At 40.2% G+C, this 20,685-nt stretch overlaps 1 protein-coding gene across 17 annotated transcripts in view; it reads right to left on the bottom strand.

The window, feature by feature from the left end:
- Nucleotides 1-20,421, bottom strand: part of PROM1 (prominin 1) — a 65,081-nt gene extending 44,660 nt beyond the window's left edge. For all 17 annotated transcript variants that reach the window (XR_001859785.1, XM_017727583.1, XM_017727595.1 and 14 more), the window contains exons 1-2: nucleotides 20,335-20,421; nucleotides 13,868-14,281 (exon numbers count right to left, since the gene is read on the bottom strand). Coding sequence is in view for 16 of the 17 variants with exons in the window: in XM_017727583.1 (XP_017583072.1) it covers nucleotides 13,868-14,087 (220 nt within the window). In the remaining variant the exon portion in view is untranslated. The remainder of the gene's footprint in view (nucleotides 1-13,867; nucleotides 14,282-20,334) is intronic.
- Between the last annotated feature and the right edge of the window lie 264 nt (nucleotides 20,422-20,685).

Here is a 20,685-nt window from a genome sequence, read left to right as displayed (position 1 = left end):
ACCCAGGGCCACAGCCAGTCAGATTCTGAGTATCTCCAAGTAGAAGAGACAATACTAAAACAATCAAACCAAAACAACCCAAAACTTGCTCTGATTGCTTGTGATAGGCTTAAATTGCTCAGTGTTGCTGATTCACAGTTTTATTTATACTGTTTCCATATTTTATAACCTGTGAGTAAAAAAAATGTTACAGAAGTCAATCTAAATATACTATGACAAACTTATGCAGAAAATAGCACTTCATAACTTTTTTTGAAATTTAGACTTTAAAGGTGGTTTATCACAAGGTAAAACACCTCTAGGTTTAACAATAAACAAGAAAGCCTGAAAATAGGTACAAAAGGTTCCCACATGGACTGATTAAATTTAATAGTAAGAACAATACAGGTTTCACGCACAACACAATGGCTGCTACACAGTCCATTTTTTCCCTTAATTTTCCAGAATGTGAGACTGCCCTGCTGAATAAAGATTCACTAAAATTACTTTGCAATGATTTTTCAGAAGTAACATGATGCTTCAGGGTGTTTTTCTAACCAAGCAGCACACAGTGATTGACCAGTCTTTACCACAAATTTATTATTTCAATAGCTTTCAATACCAACATGATTAGATGTATCCCCAGTTTATTAATTTCAAATGAAATGTGGAAGTTGTATATATTCCCATTAAAAAAAAACAAATTTAGTTAGAACTGAAGTGAGAGTGCCTGCAGTTACCCACATATCTGTAGGTACAAACAGGCCTTGGTGAAAAACCTGCCTACTCATTGCAGGAGGGTTGGACTAGACGATCTTTGAAGGTCACTTCCAACCCAAACCGTTGCGATTCTACAGGTTTTACTGCACGTTGATGGCAATCACAGTTACTACTGCAGAGCTTAAGGGTTAAATGGGGGAACATCCTGTGCCTGGTGCTGTGTAAACAGGAGCTACATGTGGCAACACTGCTCACTGTAGCACAATGAAAAGACAGCTCAGCTCACATTTTATTCCGCCTGGGATTCTGGTCTGCTTCTATGAAGCATCTTTCCTCCCTAGCTAGAACATCTCATCTCTAGCATTCAAATAAGCTTTTATTTACAACTGAATTCAGGTAACACCACACAACTCTCTCTTGCATTATTGGCAAAGTACCATCTTGAGGCTGATTTCTGTCTCAAATATAAAGGTGTTAGGAAGGTGTCATAAAAAGTGGTGTCCTTTATTTTCAAATTAACTGGATTACTTCTGAAATCTTGGCTTGACCAGTACACGTTGTTTCACAGGACCAGTAATCCTCGGCTTTAGCACAGAACACATTTTATCATTGGGGTTAAAGAGATTTACCTTGTGAGGCTCATTCACACGGCTAATCACACCACTGCTTTGCTGACTCCTTCCTGCTCTCATCACACATGCGAAGTGCCATCTGCCCTAGTAAATCTAACTAGCCAGATGAACTGTTAATTTACCAATGCAATTTGTGAAGAAATATTAAGTACCTCTGAGGATCTCCAGTTAAGAAAACATAATCACTAACTCCTGAATTGCAAGAGTACTGTGTATATACACTCAATATCTCATTACTCTGGCAAGAAAATGAGGTTATCACTAAGTGTGTTTCTTAGAATTGGTCTACAGAAAGGGGTAGCAAAACTAATAGAGATTTTAAAATAAGCTGTCTGTCTATTAAGTACCAACATAAATTAATTACAAATTCTTCTGCCAAGGAAGCTTTTCAAATCTAGCTGACAGGAAAATAGTTGGAGTAAAACCTTTGGGAATGCTATGCTTCCACTTCCCTCAAAAAATTCTATTGAGCCAGTTCAGCTGTAGTGCAACTCCAGCATTAATCAAATTATGCCAGAAATTAATGTCTTTTTATGCATAATATATTAGGCTTCTATTCTGAAAGGTCTTCAAACAAGTCAATAAGAACCATGACTGAAGCACTCATACTGCACTAAAAGGAGATTTTTTCTGAACAACAGGGGAGAATTACATAGATAATACCAATGATCAATTAGTAACTACTTTATTGCTATCTCATTCTCATGTATAAAACAGTATTTCGGTCCGTTCCTGTTCATCTATAATAAATAGAGTCAATGGACTACATCCACACTGAACAGTTCAGAACTTCTCTGAATATAGGTCAATTAGTCTGAAATGAATGAATTAAAATGACTTCAAACTTGTTTGTTTTCCTAATTAGGAGTCACACTAATGAATATCTCCCACAAAGCCAAGAAAACCAGGAAAGCCTTTCAGACTCAACAGAGACAAAAACCTTCCAAGTATCTTAAAGCAAGTTTTATGGCAAGTTCAGTTTATTGACATTTTAGAATACTTGCTTTGACTTGAGTGGAGCTTTGGTTGCTTCCCCAAAGCCTCAAGCCAATAGCCTCTACCAGGGCCAGATTTGGCTCCCACTGAAGAGGTCTCCTTCATAAGGTAACCCAAGGATACCTTTGGTCCCCTTTACTGTCCCTACCTCCATTACGGCTCTGCTCACTCTTGCTGTTCTAAATCCCACAGCATCGCTTCTCTCTGGTTCCACTGCAGAGCAAGGCGAGAGCTCAGGAATGCTGATGGCTGAAGAATCCATCATGCACAGTTGGTGATTGCAGAGAGGGAGGGCCCTGACACACTGCTCATCCCATGCGCTCTGTCCTGTCTGTGCAGAGCAGGAAGAAAACTCACTCTGTAGGACAAGTGGGAAGTCTCATAGACAAGGAGATCTTCCCAATTCCCACACAATAAGAGATCACTTTGGTCCACAGAAAAGGAATCTAATCCAGGCATTCACTCATATAGTCTAGACTATTCCTTTCCAACTTCAGATTGCAAAGCTTCACTCCCCTCTTCACAATATTTTCCTCAGACAGACCTGGGACACAGCCCTTGTCCTTAACTAAGAAACACCCAGCCTCCTTAGATAATTTCTCCCCCCTCTTTTTAGGCAAGGTCTCTCTCTATACAATTAACTTTTTTTTTTTTCCCCATTGAGTTACTGGGAACATCAGGTTGATTCCGCTTCCACCCTCCCATTCCTTGCAAGAGGCCATTCTGACCCTCTTGCCTTTGAGCACAGCTCCTGAACAACACACTGATCTTCCCTTGCTTCTGTAGCCCACACACAAGATCACCTATTTCCATTACAGATGTGGTGAAAGGAAATTCTCTGTTCAACCACCTGTCTATTCACGTGCATTAAAGAAATAATGAGCAAAAAATCACCATGCCTTCTGGACAAGAAAAAAAGGCAAGTAAGAAAGGAACTTTGCTGCTGTACCTCACCACCGACCTGCAAAACAAAGCCATAGAAAGTATTATTCCACAATACCCAGAACAACTTGATTGAATGGAGGTCAAAACCCAACAAATACATACTAAACTGCTTAAGTATTTTACCTTCTCATCTGCTTTGGCAATCTGTCTTGTCACCCTCTTCTGCCTTCTGTATACAGTGTCCTCTCATCAGCAGGATCACTGTCCATTCCCATTCTTTGACTGCATTCTTTAATTACATGTTGTTATCCTACAACACTCTGGCTGTCACAAAATCCAACAACACACAATATGACACAAGCAAAAACACAGTAAATACATTTTTAAGGTCTCGGCAGACTGGTAAAGCATATGCTGCTTTATTTATAATTGAAAGGACAAGCTACCAGACCACCTAGAAATGCACCTTAGATTATACTGCATGCAGTGCGGGACAACGTGAGAGAGAGCAGGCAGCAGAGATGCAATATGAAGCAGATAATGAAGAGATGAACAGCCATAAGCAGGGTTGAAACTGCAGGAGTGGCCTAACAGGGAGAGCTTTAGCTAGAGCACAGGTAGGACTGAGCATGGTGGAACTGCTGAAGACAACGAATTGCACAGCAGCAACAGCTTCCAAGGTAACTAGAATGTGAAATTAAGGAGAGTCCCACCCTTCCTCACAGGAAATAACATTGGGCCACTGAAGAAATAAATTATACAGCAGTGGATCAGATAAGACTAACAGTCAATGAACTTCGTTCTGAACACAAAAATGTTCCCCACTTTCCAAAAATGGAAGCTATTAGTCAGGAAGACCAAACAGGTAATTGAAGTCTTCCACAGGAAGTCTTCACACCTTAGAGCTGCCCCAAACTTGAGGTTATTACCTTGAGGTTACTCTTTAGTGCAGCCACATTTTCTGTTTAGGCACATTCTGCTTTCCATTGACATGCACTGACAACATTAAAGAGCCTGGCCAAGGAAAATGTTTGAAGAAAAAAAGAAATAGCCACAATATCGACCGTTACAGGATGCATGGAAAGAAAAACTTCTTTGAAAATAAGCTTTGCAGGGGCTTTCTAGTTGTTCCTTAGTACAAAGAAAGTTCTGTTCTTGCTGAAGTTTTGGAAGAAGAAAAAAGACAGAGAAGCCTTTAGAAAAATCCTTCCTTAGGAGGCTGCAATGAATTTGCATGCATCATGCAGACACAAAATGAAGTCGAAAGCTTTGAAGAGGTATTCCACACAGAAAACTGCATTCTGTCTTTTTCTGAAGGCAACAGAACTTCTGTAGCACACTGTTTCTGCCACGACAGCTATTTTTTGCCACTTGCTTTGTTGGCAGTAGCTACCTCAAGTTCTCCCTAGGCCACCATCTGGTAAGGATTTACAACAGATTACAAGCAAAGATTTAACTTGCTGCGCTGTACGTTTGTCTGGCTTAGCACACTGCACAGGCTGAGCAGCTTCTTGATAGATTGGGTTGTGTAGACATACTGGACTTGTAACTTTGATCAAAGCAGTAAATAGACCGTATGAGCACCATTTTTCCTCTTTCTTTATCTCCTCAGGAGTTGCTGTAAACTGAGGAAAGCACAGAAAATCCTCTCTTGCATAACTTGGATTATTGGAAATATGAACACAGATAACTAATTGGGAATGACATGCTGGAGCCCTGCTGACCAGATTACCTCAGTGACTGTCATTCTGGCAGCTTCCCTGAGACTCCTCAGAATTCCCTTCCTCTGCTTCCCCATTTTTGCAAGGGCCACAACTTTCCATGTATGTTTGATAACTGGGGCATACACATTGGTTCAAAGTACTACAGGGACCACTGGCTCACTCAAAAATTAAAGCAAAAGTAATGGTTGCTACTCTGAAGACAGCTAATTAGGCCTGATGCTTGGATTTATTCAGTACAGGTACAGCCAGGCATCTTTCAGCTGAGTTAAACAGCCAAAGCAATACTTAATAGTAGTAACAATATTCACATTCACAACTGTAATCACAATTTAAAGTTCACCAAAATAAAATAATTTGGTATATTTTCAGTCAAAAGAAAGATCCTAACTACGTTATGATGCAATACAACTCATAATTTAATCACACAAGTGTTTTTAGGTAAGAAATCTGTGTGATTATTGAAAAATGGTATCAAAGTAGGTTTGTGGGGCTTTTTTTTATAACCAGCAGGCTTACACTAAAATGTATATACTTGGTCTGCTTGAATGGCTTGTTACCCTCCACGCCTCCAGAGCTTCCCCAGTGGCTCCCTCTCCCTAGTCCCACCTTTGTACCGCCCCCGTGCCCTCAGATCATTGGTTCCTGATGCTCGCCCGCTCCAGTACAAAAACCCTGGACCCTGAACGGGTCGGTCTCTTTCGCCTGTGGTCTCCCTTGGCAGCAGGATGCAATAAACCATCATCCGTGAAATACCATACGGGAGAGCCCTCCTGACTCTTTGCTTCTGATAACGCGTGAGCTATCCGGCTTGAATGTGTGTGTGTGAATCCGTGCCTTACAGCTGCGCGGGTGAAAGGAGTGAGCTTGCTGCAGTGCTATACTGCACCCACCGGAACGATCCCATTGCCAGGGATATTGTCAGGAACTTCTTAGCCAAAGTCCAAGTTTGGGAGGCCACTTAACGCAGTCTGGTGGGTGCAGTACACTGGCTGACATTTGTGGCACCTGGTTTCTCTTCTAACATGTAGGTAACTCAATTTGGAAAAAGGAAGAAGTATACTCAAAAGCTTTAATACATGTATGGAAAAATTTAATATTGTTAAAAGGATTACAAAACCCACTGAAATTAATACTTACACATTTATTTTGTTCCAGCAATTTTTGAATATTGCGTATTCACTTGGAAAAGACACCACTTCGGTTAAGATCTGAAAGTTACACAGACCATCTTGAGAGGCAAAAACAATAGTGAGAAAAAGGAGAGGAAAAAATACTGTCATCATTTTCAATGTAATGAAGCATTGACTACAAGGACTGTGGAAAGATCTGTTGCAAAGATCTATCAAGCTGTCCTTACTTCAGCTGACATCATTCAAGAAAAAGCCATCACTGAACAAGACTTAGGAGTTTGTTTTTCTGTGAACAACCACCTAAGCAAATTATCAGACAAACATAAGAGGGCTAGGCTGTGCTATGTTATTATGATGGTCTGTAACAAAGAAAAGAGAGGCTCAAATGACTGCTTTTCCAATAGCAGGCAGTCTCTGTACAGTATTTCACATAATTAACTCAAAATGCTCCATAACAGCCAAGATGATGAAAGACCTGAGAAGTCCCTTAGAAGGTTGTGAAAACATAATTCCAGTAAGTTCAGTGACATCTCCCCCCGTCTCTCTCCCCATCAGTTCCAGAGCTACAAGTTAGAAATGAGAATGAGGTTCAGCACTATGCGGATAGCCTGTAAAAATTAATTGAAGAGGCAGGATGGACAGCAAAGTAGTAACCACTGCTAAGCTGAGAAAAGGATGGTGCCTCAGCAGAGTTGCCTGAAAACCCATAAGATGTTTGCAGTTGCTGGTAATTTTCGAAGAGGTTCACCCAAGGTGCACATTACCAGACAATATGGCTGATCCAAAAGCTGTTCTGTCCCACCTTGTTGCTGCCTGTTCTGATCTTCCCCTCCCCCCTCCCAAAGACATGTGCTCTGAACCCCTTTGTTCCAAGCGCGGGCAAAGCCAAATGTAACTCAGACTCTTTAGCAGTGTCTGATTGGCCGCTCACCCCGGATCCGCCCCCAGTCCTCCCCTTTCCCCTTCTCCTAATAAAGATGGTCGAGGGGAGGCAAACGCCCTCTCTCAGCTCAGCTACTTTCTTGTAAACATCTCTGGTCGTGTGTCTCATTTGAAAGCTTCTAACTGCAGGGAATTGAGCGAGCAGGGAGCTATATTTCTCCCTCTTTGCTTCTGCTGATGGTATTTGCTCTGCAGCTGATTCAGGTACCGATTCTAGAGCTACTAAAGTGCTAGATCGCCCTTGCTACCTCTCAAGGCTGCTCGAGGCTTTCTAAGGCATTGAAATACAAGCGCTAGCCGGTATAAAGCTGAAAAGATACCTTCCACACCACCTCTCACTATAGAAGATGGTGCAGATATGCTCTGCAAGTCTCAAACAAGCTATCATGCTTTTAGTGGTACTAAAAGTACAGTAATGGTAATTATCTAAATATATGCATTTCTAGAACACGGTAACTTTGCTTTTTTTCTTTAAAAATATGCAAACCCCACCAATGAAGACTCTTTACTTAGAATGACAAACAAACAAGGCCATGTTCACTCACAATACCATACGGTACTCACACCCTTCCCTTCCTCGTAGCCAGCACCTCTGGATTTAGTTGCATCCAGAACTTATCCCCTGTGCCCTGAAGCAGGGAATGCCGCTCATCAGCTCTCTGGTTATACCTTTTGTCTCCCTCTAACATCCCCAGGCAAACATAACATGGTCAGGACAGTTTTAAGGACTGTCCATGCTGTAACTATCAGCAGGTTTCCTGAGTTCCTCAGTACTCCATACCAAATATGCTCAACTCACTTGCCAGAGATGTTCCCACAGACAGCATGTAGTCATCTCATTTGGAAGGGGGAGAAGGCAGTTTAGAGTTGGCAGATATGAGCTGTCTTAATACCGCACAAATGTAAGCCTATTTAATTTATGATTATTATGAAACTCCAAGAGGCATGGCTGTCTGAAGTACCCTGCAGGAATTACCACAGCCATCTGTGCTAATGCCACTTTGAAGTGCCCTTTCCATGGAAAGTAATCCAATGCCCTCAAATTCTACCTGAGGTTTGTTTTTGTCAGTTTCTCCCTTCTGTCCTAACAGTGTTAAAATTGTAAAGTTGAACTGATGTTTTCCAATTGCTGTCAAAGTATGTTTTTTCACCTAGGCACAGCTGGCAGGCAGTATTATACCAGATCAGGGCAAGCACTGAGGATACTCTAGAGAAAGGATTCCAGATGAGCATAAAGACCAAGAATTGCAGATGATCAGCTAAGCAACACTGATTTAAAAATTACTTCTGTATTTTCCACATAATACCTGTCTGCAAAAGAGATTCTTTGTTGATGTAATCCAAAAGAAGTGGGCAGGAAGACATCAGAGAAGCCTTAACATTTGCAACTGTAGTTTTCTGTGATAGCCTCTAGTAGATAATCTATGTAAGCCTCCCCTCCCTAAAACCTATCTCCTCCCTGCCAGCAGAAAGTCCTTTTGACAAGCAATCTGTTAGCCTGCCATTTTGAATAAATCAGGGGAAAAAGAATTACTTTTCTGGTGCCTAAGAAAATTAAAAAGCCAGACTTAAATCTGCTTCAGAAATGTTCTCAGGCTGTTCCTCATTTACATGGGCATGTCACCAAGCAGAGCAGCTCTTAAGTTCCCAACATGAAATGAGCAGTGATTTTTTTAAACACTATTTCCTTAAATGTATATGAGTGGGCAGAGAAAAGAAGAGGCTAAATTATCTCATATCTTCCTGCTGCTCCATCTTCCCCTGTATTTCCAACATTACACACAAGAAATTTCTTTCAGTGTATACACCACATTACCAAGCAAAGGAGCACTGCTATCCCAGTTCCCCACCACCACTGTGTATAACACCTGTCACTGCATTTTGCAGTGTACCTGTCACACCTGCATTTTTGATATACACACTTCAGCCACTATTCTAAATTCACACTACAGCTCTACTCACAGCTGTGGAAAAACACCAGAGGGATGTGGTGAAGGCACTGACTGTCGCTTGACAACAGAAATTAGCCAATCTAACAGCTAACTTACTAATGGGTTGATACTGCTCTTTCCCTCTTCTCAGTTCCTGCACAGTTCTACCTGGGCTCCCAACCCAGCTCCAGGATGTAAGCTTCAAGAAAACTAACCCACATGCATGGGGGGTAGCTATCAAACACTAGCTCAAAAAAGCAGTATAACACATCCAAACAAAAACTGAAACTTCACACAACTGGAAAAAAGAATATCCTAATTTATGTTTTTATGAAACATCATAATGGCTACAGGTACCTATGCAAAATTTTATGGTGCTGGACTGCAGCACCTGCAGAGTCAGAGCCGCAGCACCGTCCTTTAACCTCATGCAGACATGCCTAACCTTCCTGGGAAAATCTTAAGTTTAAAAATAAAAGGGCACTACTAACTATATATAACTGAGCTTATTTCCAAGATCCAGACACATGCATTTGTTTTTGTAGGGGAGCTGTGGAAGACTAACAGGCAGAGAATCTAGCTTCACACACACACACAAAAAGTAATTCTGCCTTACTGAGTTTAAGTGAGGGGGTGATAAAGTGTTTTGATTACTTGCTTTAGAACCTCACACTCAACACAGCCAGTAAATTTCAAAAGTCAGTATCCTAGGAGCTCATCAAACCTACCCAAAACAACAGGGTTTTGCTGTGCATTTTCTATTACAGCTATACTAACTACAGATACAGTTTATTTTCAGATCAAGTTACAAGTTTCTTCTTTGAAATATCTGGGAATAATTTAATTGCTGAATACACTCACGTGCTTTATTACTGAGATAACACAAGACTAACTTGCTGAACTTCACAATCTGCAGCTGCTTTAAAGGCTGACTAGATGAGGAGAAAGAAAGACCAAAACGGGTCAGACACAGGATGTGATATTAAAATATTCAAGTTCTGACCTTCAGTCTGATTAAACTGTTCAGCAAGCAAGATTCCACAGTCAGAAAGATTTGAAAGATGTAGTCCAGATCTAAAAATCAGCTCATTTGTGTTCCCCATAGCAAACAGTACATTTAACTCTTCATACTATCTTTTGCCCAGAAAGTACCTGCATTCAACAGTTGATTTTTATGTAAAAGTTGTACTCCCACTTCAGCAGAAACGCTTACCTACAATGTAAGTCAGAAGCTGGAGAAAAGCAGTTGTAACTTTACTAGTTAAGTTGTCCTGCAGTATGTTCAGGTACCGTAGGGTAAGGTAAACAGGCTTGTAAGTTTTTGTCTCATTTCACCTAAAAATAGGAGCAGGAGCTTTATTATTCCCAGCTTCTTTCCTTTGTGAACTCCTCATATTTCTGTTACAAGACACTAGCTGTGAAGCCGAAGACTTGTTGGGCACATCCTGCTGGCAACTGGAATCTCAGATTAACATCCTCTTACTGCAACTAACAACTGTTTCCATGGGAACAAAGACAAAACTATGATAATTCATAGCAGCCACAGCATCATACTGACCATGTCCTGTCCATACCAAGTTCACATCTGAAGGTTTCCAACACAAAAGATGACAAGCACCACCTCACAACCATGAAGTGACAACTTTATAAATAAATCAATGCTGCAGCTTATGACAATTTCTACATAAGAAAAACTGATTATTTATTTTGTTAGATGTCCTCTTTCTTAGATAAGTAATAGAAGCAACTATAATTTTCCTATTATCATCTCTTTACGTGGTATTATTAACAAGAAAGAAAACGATGCCTCTGTCTTAAACAGTCCTCAACAAAAGGAGTAGCAGCGCAATCATTACCATGGAGGAACAAAGGCACACTGAGATTGAAGTGACCTGCTGAGCCTCAGGTAGCAGACCAGTGACCAGTCTTTTCCTCTCCAGTGTTATCATTAACTCGAAGTGGAGGCTGCTTCCCTGAATAAGTTTACACTTAAGTAAACTCACTCCCATTTCCAGCAGTACATATTTGACTGGTGGCATTGAAAGCAGAATCTATTTAGACTCACTGAAGCACTGCAATCAGATACCCTAATTCATTTCTTCTGAGCTAGGTTCTTGTCATATCCAAGGAGCACAGTGCTGGTCTTAAAAGATTCAGCAATTTAAAAAAACTTAAGGTGTTACAGTTCCTTGCCCTGGTTCTGTTACAGTACTTTACGTAAGAACTGTATTTAATCCAATTAATAACTTACATATTAAATCTAAACTTAAAGTTGTACTTCCACAAACTTGATGGCATGAACAAATTTAGAAGAGAATAAATAATTACTTATCTAGATGTAACTAAAAGCAAACCATCTTACAAAATGTTTCTTGACTGATTTTTTTCATTAAATGAAGTGATCCCTTTCAACTGTTGAGACTTAGCAGCATGAAATTAAGAATAACGTTTCCCAAAGACTCTCATGTACTTCCTATTTTGTTTTATTGTAGCAGTATAAAGCTCACACTGGCTTTCTTCCTAAAAGGCATACTTTAGACTGAAGGAGTATGAATGTTATCTTGTAACATATTCAGCACCATCAGAGCACTATTGCAAGATGACTTGCAAAGGCAGGAATATCTATATGCAATTAGACAATCCTATGACTTCTTTTCCTCCCAGCTAAGAGTACTAATAGATTAGAAAACTGAACATTGAGTACTTCCAAGTATTAGAAAAAATACAGGACTACTAAGATCAAAGGTCTAAGTGATTGCTGCCAAGGCTTGCACACAAATGATACTTTTCTATGTTGTGGTTATATGCAATACACTGGGGCATCAACCTGGAGCTAACTCTTCTGGAGCACCAGTCCCATTAGAATGATGAAGTTTGAAATAGAAACATCAAAAGGCTTGCTTTCTGTGCCCATTTGTCATTACGCTTATTTTCATCTCTGAATCAGAATTAACTCTATTTCAAGCCGGAATTTAAAAAACCAAACCAAACAAAACAACCATTTTAAATATGTAAATACACCATTAATACGCTGAATGTGAAAATAGAACAGCATATGGCAAAAGAGATTATGGGGATTAGCCAATTAAACAGTATGACTCAAACCGACATGATCCATCAAATCTGTATTTCGCAGTGAAGTATGAGGGGCCATGGGAACACGACTTCACCTAATGCAAATAACAAAGCCAAAGCTCTGAAAAGAACCGATTTGGCAAAAAGTATCTTCAAGGAAGTAAGAAGAAGTATGAGATGTTCAAAGCTTACAAGCTAAGAACATTTACAAGCTAATTTACTTTTGGATGTCTTCTTTAATGCTGGAGTTCACAATACCTACTTGACGTAGAACTTATTAAGAGCAGTCCCACAGGACAATAACCTTGATCATAAAGTCTATACTCACTAATTATTCACATGCTTAGGACACAGGACATTAATTCTGACATACAAGATTACAGACCAAATTCTTGGTAATATACAAACACAGTAACCGTCTCAGTGAAATCAAGTTTCCACAATCATAAGAGAACAAAATATTCAAGCAGGGCTTCAGGCAGAGTGGAGGCCTGCTTTTAGGAGCTGCATGCAGATGGCAATCCTCACCATCAGGTCTCACAGAGATGCAAATAGTTCACCCACATGTTTAACAGAAGCAAAGAGGCAAAAGAAGCAGAGGTATCCGGAAACAGTGCTTCCCAAAGGTGAGATTACTGTCACCTTCATGCAGCTGCCCTCATTACATCTTGTGTAAGACTTGCTCAGAAGACAGATCCTGCAGGAAAACAGGCCAGGATATTCTGCTGGTTAACCCCTGGGACTCTGAGCACTTGTCTAAATAGAATTCATTCATTCAAGTTCAGTTGAGCTCATTCTTCTACAGTTATGTCAGAGATGCACAAAGAAATGTCAAAAATCCAAGCAAACAGCAGTTCACAGATATACTTGCATGTGACCAACCAGACTAAAGAATTTAAGGCTTTGTATTCCTAAAAGTTTAAGCGAATAAATTGAAAGCTGTATTACAAAACAATATAAACACCTTTTATACAGGTGTTTATATGTTGTTATATTCCAAAAGGAATCAGTGAAAAACCAAAGTCCTTCTTAGATTTAATTAAAGGTTCACCTTGATATAACTTAAATGCCAGTATTATACCAACACATTAGCACTTTTAAGAGCTAAATGAAACAAAAAGCATGTTGAAAAGTTAAGTTGATAAAACTACCACATCCACAAAAACACTATTTCCAAAAGCACCTTTTAATCAATGAAACCTCAATAAGGTTGCACATACTTCTCCAACATCTTAAGTTTTCCTTTAGAAGGAACAGCTTAGTAGGAAATGAATGGAAAAAAAAAAGTCTCATTAAAACAAGTGCAGTTTCAAGTCTTAACCTGACAGCTTTTAGAGGAACAAGAAGCTACACAAGGCTAGGTAATGGAACTGCCCTTACATAAAACTTGACCATGGATGCACATATGTGGAAACAAATGAAATTTATTTCAAATTTCCTGTGCTAAATCTTATAATATTGTAACAACCTGTTTATCACAATATGCAAAACTCAGAGAGCTGTCCCTTATGGATTTAACGTTAAATACAAAGCAGCTTATCCCCTACTTCTATCTCATGCTGTTTCAGTTAAGAAGACAAGCCTCAAATGCATCAGTGACAGCTTTGAGATATGTAAGCAAAGTTCCGTGAAATTTCACTAACATTTCATTTTCATTAACAACCTCCTCCCCATTATGCTTAGCAGAAAAATATTATTTTACACAGAACTGTACACATTTCCTAGCCGTAACACATGCTACTTACAAAGTCCTTCATATAATTTACTTCCTAATTATGGCCTTGGTATCTACAATAGGGTGAACACATCAATAGCAAATCTGTATTTTAAACAAAAGTAGTTTATCTGCTTACCTTGAGGAAAAGAATTTGGCTGCACTAAGTACAGGAATGCATGTACTATTTTAAACAAAATTCCTATTGCCCCAGGTTCATGGTATGCACCTGTATCATACGTCTTGGCTGGTACAAATCCAAAATCCAAAGTTCCAGGAGGTGGTTTGTATATAGGCTGTACCTCTGAAATAGTACTTCCACAAAACAGCAGCAGCAGCAAACAGAGTTCCACTGCCATAGCGAGCAGTATTCATAAAACTGGAGGTAGAGATATTTGTCCGACCAAGTCTAGAAATCTTCCAAACATTCACTTGGGGGGTAGCTTTCTAACCAGGAGAATGCTGGTACACTCGCACACCTTCAATTCTTAAATGTATTTTTACTTCCGAGTGGTACAGCAGCCTCTTGTGGAAATGACTCAGCGCACCATCTCTGGCAAAAAAAAAGAAACAGCTCATTAAGGTGTGTGCAAGCAAATAGCAAAGTGCAAGACAACCTGCAATCTTCTCTGGAAATTGAACATATCAACAGTTGCAGAAGTGAGCCACATAGGACAGGAAAGAAAAAACTGCTGAGGTTTGCGAAGAATATGTTATACTACATACACTGTACTTGAAAGAGGTGGAAAAAACAATTATGCACAGTTCCAGGTCAGTGAGTTTTCAAAAACAAAGCAGAACTTCGGTACAGCTCCAAGGGAAACAAAACTAAAGAAGCAGTGTATGAACTGCACTTCTGACTAAGTACAATATGTCATGTCACAACAATTACACAATGCTTTTAATTACCACCTGATGGTTCTATAGTCGATGACAATTATTACAAGTCATACTCTGTATTCTTTAATCTACACCTTTTAGCAAAACCTGCAATCCTAGATACTCTTAACTGTCTTCCAAGATTGAGGAAAAAATAATGTATCATTGAAGTTACCAAAACAAAACAAAAAAACCCCAAAAAACCCAAACCAACAAAACATCACCCTCTTGACAGATGACAATGGGTGTCAGCAATTACCTTCTATTAATTCAAGCTATCTCAAAGCTCTCCTTAGGAATTGAAGAAGTCAACAATTTTTATTTACAGCTTGCTAAAGCTGACTGTCATTAAGATAACTTTGGATGGTTATACATATTTAAGAACATTCTGAATCTACAAAATCACAGGAGCCTGATCTACCACTACTTAAGAAATGTCAACAGACACACCCCTGGGCTTCCAACAAATCAAGCGACCACATCTTGATCTACAAGAACCCAGGTAAGACTCCTCCACTTCGGCGTGCAATAGCAGCCTCTGAGGAAACAGACCGAAACCAACCAAATAGAAGGCAACAGAAAAGCTGCTGCCCTTCTCTGATTTTGGAAGCTGCACACACTTGATGAGTGTGGCAGGGAGCACCACACTGACTTTCCCAGCCACCGGACCAGCTTCTCTTTGGGATGCCTTTGGTGATCCCCCAGAGAGCCACTGACTGGGCCGTGCGGGAACTCACTGCTCATGACAAGACACCACTTCCAGCTGGGGAGCACCAAGCACCAACTGCCTTTCCCAAGCACAGCTGGGCCTCTGCTGCCCTTTTCAGCAGCACTGCTCAAGAGAAATGCTTTCCGCCTCCACCTTGGTGTTCAGACCATTCACTGGCAAGGAACGACAGCAAAATAACACAAACACCTCATGGCTTCAGTCAGTCCAATGCTACACCAATACCTTGACTTCCAAGGTACTTCCAGGTCAAAGAGATGCTGAAGACAGAAGACTTAAAACCTATAGTGAGACTTAAATCTCTCCCATGCTTTACAGTCTCTGGTAAAACACTAGCTACCTTTCTGAAAACCAGTACTTTGCAAGAAGTCAAAATCACATTGTAAGCTTGTTTAGTAGTCTGTGCTGCACTCAAAAGACAGATCAACAAAAATATGGAATAAAGGAATACCGGATCAGATCAAAGACCTAGAGACAGTTTTGTTTCTCCACTGTTCAAATGAGTTAAGAGGGAACACTCAAACCTGTCTTTCCTCCTCATGGCTTGTGAAAACCAAGAAGAAGGAACAGTAATAATGCTGTGATTAGCACAATTATCCAACCCTTATTCAAAAAGGTGATGTTAGCAACCACTCTGAAATATGCTTAACACAAGCACACAGTAATTTAGAACATATAATACCGTGATTATTTCCCTATCTGGAAAAGAATGTTCTGTTAAAGATTAATGAAAGAAAAACAAAGTTCAGATCCAAAATATTAATTTTCCTCCTTTAATTTTTTACTAAGACTAGTTTTCTTCAGCCTAAAACATACTTTTAAGTGAAATTTTATCACATGCACATCTTGCTCTGAGGCTGGACACAGAAATGGTCAGAGAGTGAAAACTGCTTAGGCTGCATTTTATTATCAAATCTCCAGAAACTCTACAGCATAAAACATGACAAGACCACAACTAGGTGAAAAAAAAATTATTTTGCCTTTATGACACAACAGTGAAAATTGTGCAAGTTTGATACACTACTGCTCTGATGCCAAAATACTTTTTGCTTTTATATATATTCTTCATATATGTTCATAACTCTGTGGACTTTTATTGTATAGTTACATAGTTTCCTAGCTAAATCCAGTACTTTTCCTATTAGACAAATTCCCGAAGGCCTGTTCTAATCTTGCTTCTTCTGGGAAGCAAGACCGAGCCACCTTCCCAAGACATTTTCTCATGTTTTAGACAAAAAAAAGGTAGAGCTAGTAGCAAGGAAGGGGGGGCTTCAGAGGGGATCAAACCAAGAGGGGAAATGACTTCATTAACTGTTCTTCTAACTGGGGATTCTTGTCAACTATGCTAATTTGCTGAACTTATAAAAGTTCAAAAAAGTGTAAAAGCCCTTTATCACGTGTGCATTTTTGACACATTTTCAGCATGCATGTTGGTGTGCTGTGCACCTGGAGGGATGTTGATTAAACAGTAACCACTTTTTATCACCTTAAGCTTGTTTGGCTCTTGATTTTAGGGGCTCAAAGGCAACAGTTCAATTTGTTCTCCTTAAAAAGGGATTTGAACAATTTTCTAAGTCAGGTTTAGTTTTCTAGAGATTTCTGGAGTACAGTTGCAACATTTCAGTGAGTCAGGAGAAAAAGCTCACACATGCTAACTGAGCCTTGATTCCAAAAGTTAAGGAAACTGATACAAAAGCATCCATTTCAGGGAAATGTTAGGTGTGGTTGTGAAAGATGAAATTGAGAAGAAGATGACTTCTCTAACTGGTGTCTTAAGGCAAAGCTCTCTGTAGTGTGCTCTGTTATCTACTTCTGCCCTCTCTCTAGTCTAGTATAAAGTTGTCCTGGGTTGCAGTGTATTCTATTACCATCCTCATGAGCTGTTGAAACCAGGTGGGGCAGTGTTCCCTTGCCTCCTCCCCCCAGACCATCTTTCTGTTAATGGCCCATCATTGTCCTGCCGCATGACTCAGAGATAACTCCCTCCGGACCATCTTCTGTTAATGAGCCTAATCAACACTTGGCCTCATGACTCATTACCCCATTGTGAGATGCTCCACCCAGAGGGAGGAACCAAGCATCCCATCGTGGATATAATCTGAGATGCTGAACACCAGAGACAACCTTCTCACTGGATTTCCAGAGGACAGGAGCTACACAGCCACCACTGGAACTCCTGAGGAAGAGCAGACCCTTTTCTACAGTATCACCGCTTCAGAGGACTGCAGCCACCATTCTACCAGACTGCTACAACAGGGAGTCAGGATGTATCTTGACTCTGTCAGTCTGAACCAGTGTTCTCTTATTTATTTTTTTTCCTTTTCTTTAATTTCCCCATTAAATTGTTATTCTGACTTGGTACCTCCCACTGGTTTGTTTTCAAACTAGTACAAAAGTACACACAACTTTTTTTGGTAAAATTTAAGACAATTTAAAGTCTATCTTATTGCACAAACAGGCAAATAAAACACTGTTAAAATGTTCTCCCAATATAGGAAAACAATCACTACACTCGCCATAAATAAGTAGTCATGTATTAACCAAGACAAAGTGGGCAGTTTTAAGACAAGGACACTACTGAAATTGCAAGGACACTCCGTGTGCTGCAAAAAAACCCAATATTCTGCTAAGTGGAGAAATGTAAGTCTCCAACTCAACATAGTTTTCAGTCAAGCTTTTATAAAATTCAGGTGAGTTTCCTGCAAATCAAAGGATCTGCAGAATTATGACCACATGTTCTTCCTCTCTCTTTGCTGGCAAATATATCATAGTAAACATGGTATATACAATCTTACTGGACAATTCCTCCAGACTGACACCAGTTCTTCTCTATACTACATAAAACACTAATATTTTCAGGGTTACATTAATAATAATAATCAGGAACTTGCAGAAACACTATTAAACTTGTAACTTAATATGCCTCTTAGCATCTAATATGTATTCAACCTACCTAAAAATAACTCAGATGTAAAAAGCTCCAAGCAGTTCTCCTTTTCTTAATATCTAAAAGAAACTTAGCTGGGAGCATATTTGTAGTTAAATATGCTAGACAAACAGCATTAAAGAGGAAAAATCTATCCATGAAATCTGTAATTCTGAGAACTGCAAGAATGACATACACAGGAGTGACACAAATAAAGAGAACTGAATAGCAGTTTATGCTAATCTTCATTGCAGCATGTGGCCATCTCATTTCCTCAGACACAGTGTGGCATCACTGCAGTCAATGAGTTACAGGAACTGCCAGTACAACTCTCCCCAAGTTCAAGTAAACAGTGAATGAAAAGAAGCTGTGTGAAACTTTGAAATGCTTACAGCAATTATCAAATAAGCTACCAATTTCATTACTACACACCCTGTGAAGTACTTAACAAGTTAAAATGAATTAAAGATTTTCATTATTCTATGTGTGTGGTTTGCAAATGTCCATTTTTAAGACTCAAGCTTTGCATTTTATTCTGTGGTTGACACTAATATTCTATACATACAAGTCACTAAGCATAACTCCTGGGGTTTTAAACACTACCTGTGGAGAACACCATCACCCAAATCTGCAGCAGCATTATCATCTCAGATATATCTTATCCTGTTATTAAAAATACTTTCCAAAACCAACCTCTGCTTTAAGTTTAACAAGGGAAGAGGAAATGAGAGATAGATGCTTTAGTTCAGCAGCTTCCATGATACATCAGCTCTGAATAACAGAACTCAGAGGCAGCATGATGTCCAGGTCTTTGTTCCAATGGGACTGGCCTCCTTCTGTTTAAACACTGCAACCCATGCAAATACAACACTGCAGTGCAGCGATGCAACGATGATTAACCCCGTGAACTGAAATTCAATCAACCAGAGGCTAGACTGCTACAGCTCAATGGGGGAGCCTGCTGGCAGTGAACCAGGATGGGCTGGGATGGTGGTAGACGCAGTTGTCCATAGGAAGCCCACACAAAGGTTCTGAGTACATTTGTTACATTTTTTCAATTACACATTTGAAAATCCAAGTCCATAATCCCCTTGCACCAGTGCCAGCAATCACCAGAAGAGAAATTAGAACAGCCACAAGAACACATTTACAGGCAGACTGAAACTCCTAAGTATGCATAAAAAACCAAACTCAGACCACCACCTTCCCATTCCAGAGACCCCATACAGCAAGCCAAGTTAGATACCGGTAGGTTAAAAAGGTACAGTTTTCTGTTACAAAATCTGCCCTAAGCATACCAACAATTACAACCTGTTGCCACAGGAGGATTAAGAAGCAAATAAACCTAATAAGCACTAGGGACTGCAGAATAGAGCTTGGCAGCACTGAGAAAAACTAAACAAATAGCATCTTCCACATAAGGCAGCCCTGGTACCCATCTGACTTGCCTGCTATATATTCAAAACGAGTATGTGCTCAGGTCAGGAAAAACTGGATATTCAGAATCCAGTTTGCTTTGAGCAGCTTCTTACTAATTTCAAAATTAATAAACTTAAAAAGCAACATCAAAAAATCCTTCTGTTTTACAAGTCACAGCCATTTGCAAGCAGAAACACACCTGTAAAAATTCCAGGTGAGATACCTTCCCCCAAGCATAAGCAGGTCTGATTTTCAGCTGACTGCCTAAATATTTCAAGTACATTTTCACTAACCAAACAAAATAATTTATTTAACTTGATTTTAAGTGGTGCATTTACCCCAGTATTCATAGAGCATTCCTTGTTAAATTACTTTTCAGCATCACATAGAACATTTTAAGACACAGTAAGTCCAGCCCATAAACAGGCAGCTTTTGGCAAATGTATACCGATGAGCAGTCTGTACATGTCCCAACACCTAGGTACTGCAACACGACGCACGTTTCCCACTAGCAGCTGAGACCAAGCCTTTCCTTCACCTTCTTTCCAATTACTTGAACTGTAGAGACCTCTTCCTCTAACACGCTGCCTAGTCCTTATCTGCAAACTGCAGAGGAGCGCGGGTACCGCAGCTCTGCCTCTGCGGGAATACCGACCGATGTGGTAGTTTCTTCAGCGGCTCCTCTGCATGTGTGTGCGGAAGACACAGCCCATGTTTGCTACCACAACTGCCCCTTCTCCCCAGCTCTCGGATGAGGTCCGCAGCTACCTCTTCCTCTAACACGCTGCCTAGTCCTTATCTGCAAACTGCAGAGGAGCGCGGGTACCGCAGCTCTGCCTCTGCGGGAATACCGACCGATGTGGTAGTTTCTTCAGCGGCTCCTCTGCATGTGTGTGCGGAAGACACAGCCCATGTTTGCTACCACAACTGCCCCTTCTCCCCAGCTCTCGGATGAGGTCCGCAGCTCACTCCACAGCTCCCCTCTGCTGAGCAAAACCTTTGGCCA

This window comes from Corvus brachyrhynchos, unplaced genomic scaffold (assembly GCF_000691975.1).
Source record: "Corvus brachyrhynchos isolate BGI_N302 unplaced genomic scaffold, ASM69197v1 scaffold80, whole genome shotgun sequence".
Taxonomy (NCBI): domain Eukaryota; kingdom Metazoa; phylum Chordata; class Aves; order Passeriformes; family Corvidae; genus Corvus; species Corvus brachyrhynchos.
The sequence above is the reverse complement of the archived record's forward strand: the minus strand, read 5'-3'. Positions and strand labels throughout refer to the sequence as shown.